Here is an 8,983-nt window from a genome sequence, read left to right on the forward strand (position 1 = left end):
GATTTGTACTAGGGTTTTTATAAGATTGTATAGTGAATAATCAATAGATGTCAATCACCAATGAAATTCCCAACCAAATGAAACCATCGAGTTTAACTTCTATGTTCACAACATACAATTACATAGAATTATCATATACATTGAAAAGGCCACTTTAAAACAAATATTATACATATTGCAGAATTTACCACATACATTTGTTTGAAAGATCGCTCCTAAAACAAATAGTAACACAAGGCAAAAGAGCATGTGTAGTAGACCTGACACTGAACTCGTGCTCTAAAACTACCGCAGAAGGAAGAAAAGATGCAGTGTGATAAATTGGAGGGTGGGCAGAGAGACATTATCATACAAGACTTAAAATGACCTAAGATTCGACTTACAAATACCATCACTGTTAGTCCCAGGATCAATAAGTGGAGAAGCCACTGGTCTGCCAAATCCATCCTTAATGTAGTTCCACAGGAATATTCCAATTTGGTAACTCAGAATGGACAAAAAGCTACCGAAGCTTATTTCCGTCGAAAAATCTTATAGACAGAACGCCACCACCGTAGAGTCACTCAACAATCAGATGGCAGTTACTTGTTGAAATCCCATTAAATCATCCTCAAGTTAGTTTGGTTTGCCTTGTTTCATTGCACTTAGATGGGTTACCCTCTCTTTGATGAATCCCCAAGGCATTAGCAAACAATCTCTTTGCAGCTCCCATTAGCTCTTTTCCTGAAGAGTCATTTTGAATGTTACTCTCCTCTCTTTCGTCAGCAGATAAATTTGTCTTAAAAGATGTTCTTTGACTCCTTTGCTCGTGTACATTGAACCTAGCAGGCTCTGGATATGTGGTAGATGGGACTTCTGTCTCTGTGTGACTGCTTGATTTGATGGCCCCTTCCTCCTCTGGTTGGACTCTCACATCTTTCACGGGGTGTCCATACTTTTTATTATCCCTTAAGCTAGGTTCATGATTAGTTGACTTGATTCTTTGGCCAAGAGCATGCGTTATCATACGTCGAGCAACCTTAGGATCATATTGTGGCCTCTGTTTTACCAGTCCTGTCTCACGTTCATCTGCCAAAAAGATCCTTTCCCTGGAAGTAAAAGGAGTTGTTTTCCTCTCATGTGAGGATTCAGTCCCCGAGTTTTGACTTTCGCCTGCATGAATCGCTGTGTGCTTAGTTCAGCATTTTTTAGGAAAACACGCAAGCTTCATTGCAGTTTAATCATTACATATAATTACACTTTCTATTCATTTAAGATACAAGGCCAACTTAACAACATCCGCTGATTCATATAGCATTTCATATAAATCAAGACAATAATCAAACTGTCCATGTTAATTTATTAGATTTCAACATTGTTAAACGCAAGTATATTTTGTGACCAGATTTTCAACTTCTTCAGATCACAGAAGATAGAAATCTCATGGTTTTACATGCTATGAACGTCTCAGACGAAGGAGAATTCTTCATGAATACAAAATCTTACTACTACTGAAGTCAGCAGATTTTATAGAAAAGTACTAATAAGAATCTTCTCTCCATTGATTCATTTTCAAAACAAAAACAATCAACCATATGTAGAAGATTTCACAACAAATTGCAAAATAAGCTGCTGTTCAATAATGGTTATTGCACTTGGTCTAATGTCGGCTGTCAGACTAAAAACCCAGAAAAATAACCACTAGGACAGGCTGATTTGGTTAAATCCGTTGACCCGTCCATTTCTAGGGAGCCCAAATCCAGGAAGGTTCATTCTGTTCACTAAATATAAGAATCAAAGGCCTCAAAAAGATTCAAATTGCAGACCAAGGAATGCAGAGGCACTTAACCACCAGGATACACATTTTTGCCAATCATAATTGTTCCCATTTCATTTATTAGGTAACCAGATGTTATTTCTAGATGTGATACTGATTTGTTCCAACACTAGTTTGAGCCCCATTTTTGTCAAAAAAAATGCATTTTTGAATAGTGTATTGATAGGAAATGTGTGGTTAAAAAATAAGGAAAAGTTTTGAATTTACGTGTAATATTATTTTCTTGAAGAATGCGTGATTGAACTGTGGTAAAAACACAATTCAAGAATGCATTTTTTTCCCCCAAAAAATGGGGCTCAAACGAGGGCTAAATGTCTATAACGCATTTAAGTAAAAAGGCATTTCACAAAAATGATATTATTGCTTCATTGATGATTTATATATAGGCAAAATGATTATATTATAAATCATCTTACCACTTTTTCTTTTATATATTTTTAGCTAAGGTAAAACATCCACAGTCATGGTGGAATTTTACATTTTTTACTATTGTTAAATGATAGATTACTACTTTAGTATTTCTATTGTTGTTTTACCTTGCGTTTGGCACATTTATTAATTTCTAAATTTTTTTTTACAAATTCAACTGTTTATGCCACTATGCAGTTCAACCAGTTACTTCTTGACTTTATCAGAAAGGTCAATGCTCTGACCATGTTTAATAACTATGGCTGACAATGTCCAATTCTGATGACACTTTAAGGTTGAAATGTTTTGATCCATGTATGAGATTTTAATCAATATCTTATTTTTTATAAACTCAAATATGGCATGCTCATTCATCCATTGTGTACACCTTTATATTGCATCCTGAAGTGATCCTAGCTTCTAATATTCAGTAACTAGACGAATGTGTATGTAGCCACTTCTTTGGAAACAACAAAAGAGATTCAGGATCCACCCCTTTTTTTCCTGAAATATTCAAAACATCTGCTGCTCTACCAAGAGAAGCAATCTTCATACAATCCTTAATTCATCTACTGAAAATGACCAAACATGGATGTTTTAAGCACCCCCTTCTTCTTTTTTCATTTAGTTTTCTTTACCTAAACTAGTATGGTTGCTCCAAAATCATAATACCATCACTAACTTCCTAAGAGTTTTTCGGCAGATGAAAGTTAGCTGAATTTTTTGAAGGTCTGTATCACTTGAACAGCAGAGATTATGTCAGTTACATTTTCCTGCAGTATGATAAATTATAAGATACCACCAATAACTGATACCATACAAGAATAAATAAAAATCCGCATTATCACAAGATTCAAAAGAAAAAATAATTGGGCATACATAACTTAGCTTTGCCAGATAATATACTTTACCTGGTTGAACTTCTTTCCGTCTTAATACTTCAATATTCGTAGGAGATTGCAAGTCATCATACTGCCATAGCAGATCACTCACTAGGATGGAAGGCCTGCAATTCAATCCAATGTACAAAAGAACTCAAGAAATTCAGATTTCACCAATTTAAAGAATTCTTTTTGTTCTTAATTTAAGAGAATTGGATTTTACCGCATCCTTTTAATGAGATATTTAAGAAAAGTAAATCGTAGAATGCGTGAAATTCTACGTGCATTCTAATTAAAAATATAGAGTTAAAATGTGGAAGGATCCATTTAATACACGAAAATTTATATGATATATGCTAGAGATATATGCATAAAGTTTCAGCAATGAACACTGGGCTTTCACTTACATTGATGTCTCTAAGCAACGCTCCAAAATTAAGTGTCGCTCATCTCCTTCACCAACTGAATGATGAGAAAATCTAGCATAGTAACACAATCATTATATCTGTCATACGTCGGGAACAAATAATGTGCTTGATCAACTCTACTACTTTCAGAAGATGTCCCAAAACATAAGCACGGAATGATATTGATAAAGCCAAAAATAACTTCTGAAGTACAAATACCCAAAGATGTCAGCAAGACGATGTACAAGTAGGCGGTTATAACTGTTCATCGGTTCCAGTTCAAGCACCCCATCTAATCTGCATATGATGTAATTATGATATTTATCGATGAGTATCCATATATTGAAGCTAAAATGTACAAAAATAGTCATGCACCCTCAAATATGGATTGAAAAGAGTAGCTATTGCAATATGCAAGTGTATAATTTTCCGTTATGGTCAATGAAGAAATAAAATTTCACAACTTTAGCTGGTTATAACCATTATTGATGAGTAAAGGATGACACAAAGCAGAGGTGCTCACAAAAGGTTTGGCTTAGAAACAAGTCTAGAATAGATAGAAGTTTATAGACATTTTTTCCATGTTCATGGGTACAAAAACAATGCAGCGGACACGGAAGTAGAAAGAAAATTTTCCCAGGGCAAGAACCAGGGGCAACCAGTTGCACTGATCTTATGAAGCAGAAAAGTGAAATCTATAAGAGTAAAATCAGTAGCTCTTCCTCTTATACTTCAGAGGACTTTTCTTGGCTCAAACTGATAATTAGAAACCTATGGTGCTCAATAGCATTATCAGATGCATCTTCCTACTGTCCCTGGAATTCAATTATGCCCTTGTTTGAGTCCCATTCTTTGAGAAAAATGCATTTTTAACAGTGTTTTGACATAATTTCAACAACACTTTAGTCAATAAAAAAATATTGCATGCAAATTCAAAACTTTTCCTTATTTTTTAACCACACATTTTCCATCAATACACTTTTCAAAAATGCATTTTTTCCCCAAAATGGGGCTCAAACAAGGGCTATATGTCAATAATTAAAAATTATGTTAGCGAGTAACATATTTTCTCTGAAATATCTACTTGAAAATATTCACATAAGATACCTTGTATCATCCTGAAGGAAATTTATCAGAGCCTCTTCCATGGACAGAATGAGATGCTTACAAGGAAGGTTGTCTTTAATAAGAGAAGCCAACTCTTCAACCTGCATTTATAATATGCGTGAACTAAAAAAAGAGGGACAAAACAAATTCCAACAAGGAGAGGATACTAAACTGACTGTTAATTGAGATTCCATGTAAATTACTAGATATTTTCACTTTTTGTTTCAATTTAAGACCCACAACCTACTTGCAGTATTCATGTTTTCCTCTTTCCGCTCATGCATTCGAGGGATTTACATCCAACAATTCAAAAAAATGTCATTTTAGCCATCTTAGTCTCATGTCACATCCCTATTCTTCTTCCATCCTCAATCTTCTTATAGATCTACCAAGTTCAGTGAAATATGCCTGAAAATGACTCCACAAAATTAATAGTCTGATTCCATTAACTACGAACCCAATAACAATTTCCTCCGGGTTAAATCAAGAGTGCCAGCCAAAAGAAAAATTGGTAATTTTTGAAAAAGGTAGAATAAGTAAAAGAAATGAGAACAACAAAAAGAAAATGATAAATCATAGCATTAGATACTCTCAAAGGGGAAAAAGAAAAGAATTCAAGAAAAACAATCATGTTTCCATTCAAAAGAATGGGATCTTGACTCATTGAAGGCATTAAGAGACCTTCGTCTTTTAATATTGCCTACGACCACCGCTGCACAACCTACTTTCCAAATATTGTGTCTTCTCGAACCTTTTGTTCCCGCAACATGAATTAAAGCAATAAATGTGTTTTATACACTGTCATTGTCCCATGACTTTGTTGCCAGTGACCTCTCTCTTCATTACAAATTTTGGGAATGATTGCAGTAACTTTTTTGAGTAATACAATTTCACTGCTGTGTGAAACCAAATCATGCCGTTTTTCCAGAAGCACTCTATCTAACAAGGAAAATAAATATTTCTTCAAATAAAATAACGAGAGCTCCTCTCACAACTCCAGAAAAGAAACTAGTCTCTAGTTGAGAAAAGCATAATTGCACCCCTATTGTGAGGCAGATATACGGACAGAAAGAACCAGGTATGCAAATAGGCAACATCTTGCCAACTTCATAGCATAAATGCCAAGTATTGTAAAAAAAAAATTCTGCCTTCTACAAATTTGAGCCAGGAATATTTTTTTAAGGGGTAACATGAGCATAAACCATAGCTTCTATTGAAGCCCTTGTTCTACAACTAATCCTCCAAAAAATGCCCTAATTAGGCTACAGTGAGTGGTAGGGACTCCTCATAAAATATTCCATATTCTTATTCCTTCCGGACATACAGTATTCCTATAAGTGGATTAAACTATACTTTTTTTTTTTTTTTTTTTTTTTTTTTTGAAAGGCAATCAAATATTTTATTAATCAATGGAAAATACATGGAAGTGTATTATCAATTTACCAGATAGGAACAACATGAAATTTGGCAGCCCATTTATATGCCTAGTAGCCGCAACATTAATGAATTAAACTATACAAGAGAGATCAGTTTATTCCGATTCTCTATATTAAGGTATCTTCTCTTTTTTGGCCTCTAAAACTTCCAATAGGCCAAGAGTCCATGTCCTTCAACACATGCATGGTCATCCACCAAATAACTTTCTTTCGACAGGCTTCTCCTGGCCAACTTTCTCCCAGAAACCAACTCTGGCTTCAAAAGAACTCGCTGTATAAATCAATGGGATTCTCATAATATCCAAGTCTCACCCTTTCAAAATCTCACCTCATATGCTGCTTAATTCTCTACTTCATCATCCGAAATATATAACCCGAGCCAGAGGCACTGACTTCACTGATAGCTAATCGAACAAGCTAATACCCCACTAATAATATCTCTTCCCATTACACATTGTCCCCATTTAATATTATTAATAATTGCATACAGCAGCAAGACAAGTCGAATTCCAGGTACTTAAATGAATGTAAAAATTCAAGCAAATGTAAGCTAATACACGAACTTCATAAACTAAAAAAGTTAATTATAATCTTAAATTTCAATTCGCCGTGGCTTTCTCCTTTCCCAAATTCAAAGACGTGAAGTACACACAAAAGGTAAAAGAGAAATATAAATCAAAAGAAAACAGCAGCATTTATAAGAATTCGAATTTTGTTAGGGTTAGAACTGACCATCGCAAACTCAGTGAGACTCATTTGATTGCCGGCCAATTAATCAACTGTCAGCGGTCGAGTCGAATGTTAGATCTCTCGGTGGCTCTTGCGAAACCCTAACCACAATTGATGTAATATACCGTACTAATATCGATAAAGATGTCACAATTAGCTTTTCTATGATTTGCCAACTTTGTATATCATTAGTCAAATGAGCTTTTTACATTAATCCATTTGAAGCGGTACAAAGTCAAAAGTTTAGTGATTAAATATTAACAAGTTAAAGTTCAGGGACCATCTGAGAACATACCTACGAGTTTATATATATATATATATATACACACGCACGAGAAAAATTTAGTAGATACTTACGTGTCGTCGATCAGGTATGGTAAAGCATACTTAAACAGTGATATGAAAGTCAAAGATGAAGCCGACATTTAAATTGTGTTTTGTAGAAGAGAAAATTCAACAAAAGTAGTTGGTGAATTATTTAAAATAGAAGATTTATTTTATGTGATTTTTAGTTTAAAAAAATGTCAAAAACTTGGTGGGACACGTGATCCGCCATGCCCTCCTCTCATTGCCCCTAGCTAGGTCGCGGCTTGGACTACTACCCATTTTGATGCATTTAGCCCTTGTTTGACCCTTACTTTCTAAAACTTTTTTTTCTGGAACTCATTTTCACCAACATGTTTCACGTATCAAAATCTACTAAACACTTATTACGATGGTAATATAACCATCTACTATAAAACTCTTTAGGATGGCATTAAAAGACTTATTTAATCTTTATACATTTAAATAAACCAAAAATACAAATTTCACCAAAATATTTGTCCTCATCCAAAGACTGTTAACATAATATTTGGATTAAAGTATAGTGTAGCAAACAAAAGTTGTAGTGTGAATATAACTACTCATTAATTAAATGAAAATGGTAAAATCATCAATTGGGGGTCCTATCTGTAATTTTTCCAAACATAACCGATGGTATGTTTTGCAATGATCTGTATCTTTTGAGCAATCAGAGACTAGGGGTGGGTATGGGAACGATCGGGCCGGGTCGATTTTTTTCCCAAACCAACATGGCTTAAATCAAAGGTAAAATTAGGCCCCGTACGGCCCATTTATTAAAAAATTGATTAATACACTTTTAAAGTTTTATCTTTTCATTAGCATTAATTAACCATAAATTTTACGGTTACAATAAAATCAAATAAGGCAAAAACTAATCTAATTGCACGAACACCCCACCCTACCATTCAGTTGATTCTTGTAAAGGAATGTGTAGATCCACGAGGAAACGGAACACACAGATGAACATAATGATTTGTTTGTTCTCCCACGATCCATTATCATACCAAATTTGACTATTAATTATTCATGAATTAGTCTCAACCAAGCCCTAAATCTGTAATTTCATTATGGTGATTCCGGTCAATACACTTTTAGTGTTTCTGGCCCACTATTCCCCATCGTCAATGCATTCCTCGTCACCATGGTAGGCGGTGTTTCCGACTCCGATTTGAAGTACAAAGTTCACCTCTCTCGCTCATGTTTATTTTCTTTTTTTTTTCTTTTTTTGGTAATATTTATTTGATGAAAAATACTAAAATCCATTGTGAAATCGTGAATTAGAGGACCAATTAAGGTGTTTTGAATGTGAAAAAAAAAAAAAAAAAGATTGAGTTCTTGTTTTTCTTTTTCTAGTATAAATTCATAGTTTAATCTTAAAAAATAATAATTGTCGACCTTATGATTTTTCTATAATTGTTCCATTGTTGCTTCGGTATTTATTTAGATCTTGAGTGTATAATTTGCATCTTATGTCTATGGTTAAATTTCATTTCAGGTGCCCCTGTGGCAAAGGTAGTTAGATCTTTCTGTATGAAAACACTTGTTACTACAAACTCACAAATTTTTGAATTACAAATCTCAATCTTTGCTTAGAAGATTTCCATGTGATCGGTAACGAATGGTCGACACCTCTTTTCCCTTCCTTATCGAGTTTGTGTTTAATTGTATAGAAATATTAGTTAGATAATATTCATGGTAGAATAGGTACTATTGGATTTCAGCTTAGAAATTGTTGATGAGGCAAAGATGGAAGATGCATGTGATGAACAAGCTCAACATGTATCATTTTTTAATTTGTCACTTTTTTGAATTTTTATCACTTTTTTGAATTTGTCACTTTTTTTTTTTTAGTGT

The 8,983-nt window shown here is 34.1% G+C and overlaps 1 protein-coding gene across 3 annotated transcripts; it reads right to left on the reverse strand.

Annotated features, from left to right (window-relative positions):
- Positions 1-78: 78 nt before the first annotated feature.
- LOC111375572 (R3H domain-containing protein 2-like) lies at positions 79-6,975 on the reverse strand. 3 transcript variants are annotated; one of them, XM_022998410.1, is made up of 7 exons: positions 6,788-6,962; positions 4,867-5,027; positions 4,620-4,720; positions 3,732-3,809; positions 3,513-3,584; positions 3,136-3,230; positions 79-1,164 (listed from the first exon to the last, which is right to left on the reverse strand). In XM_022998410.1, exons 3-7 carry the CDS (start codon positions 4,658-4,660, stop codon positions 611-613), a joined length of 840 nt encoding a protein of 279 aa, XP_022854178.1. In that variant the 5' UTR covers positions 4,661-4,720; positions 4,867-5,027; positions 6,788-6,962; the 3' UTR covers positions 79-610. The 3 variants fall into 3 exon arrangements, with proteins under 3 accessions (XP_022854178.1, XP_022854177.1, XP_022854176.1); XM_022998409.1 differs by lacking the exon at positions 4,867-5,027 and having other exon boundaries at positions 79-1,152; positions 6,788-6,975; XM_022998408.1 differs by lacking the exon at positions 4,867-5,027 and having other exon boundaries at positions 6,788-6,972.
- Positions 6,976-8,983: the final 2,008 nt, after the last annotated feature.

Source organism: Olea europaea, unplaced genomic scaffold (assembly GCF_002742605.1).
Source record: "Olea europaea var. sylvestris unplaced genomic scaffold, O_europaea_v1 scaffold139, whole genome shotgun sequence".
Classification (NCBI taxonomy): Eukaryota; Viridiplantae; Streptophyta; class Magnoliopsida; order Lamiales; family Oleaceae; genus Olea; species Olea europaea.

What these genes read in the sequence shown, in the direction of transcription:
- LOC111375572 (XM_022998408.1), bottom strand. Translation starts at nt 6,811, where the DNA reads ATGAGTCTCACTGAGTTTGCGATG. An exon ending in CGTCTTGCTGACATCTTTGG is followed by an intron (nt 3,585 to 3,731) that starts GTATTTGTACTT and finishes TTACTATGCTAG; the next exon opens with ATTTTCTCATCATTCAGTTG. An exon ending in ACGGAAAGAAGTTCAACCAG is followed by an intron (nt 1,165 to 3,135) that starts GTAAAGTATATT and finishes CTAAGCACACAG; the next exon opens with CGATTCATGCAGGCGAAAGT.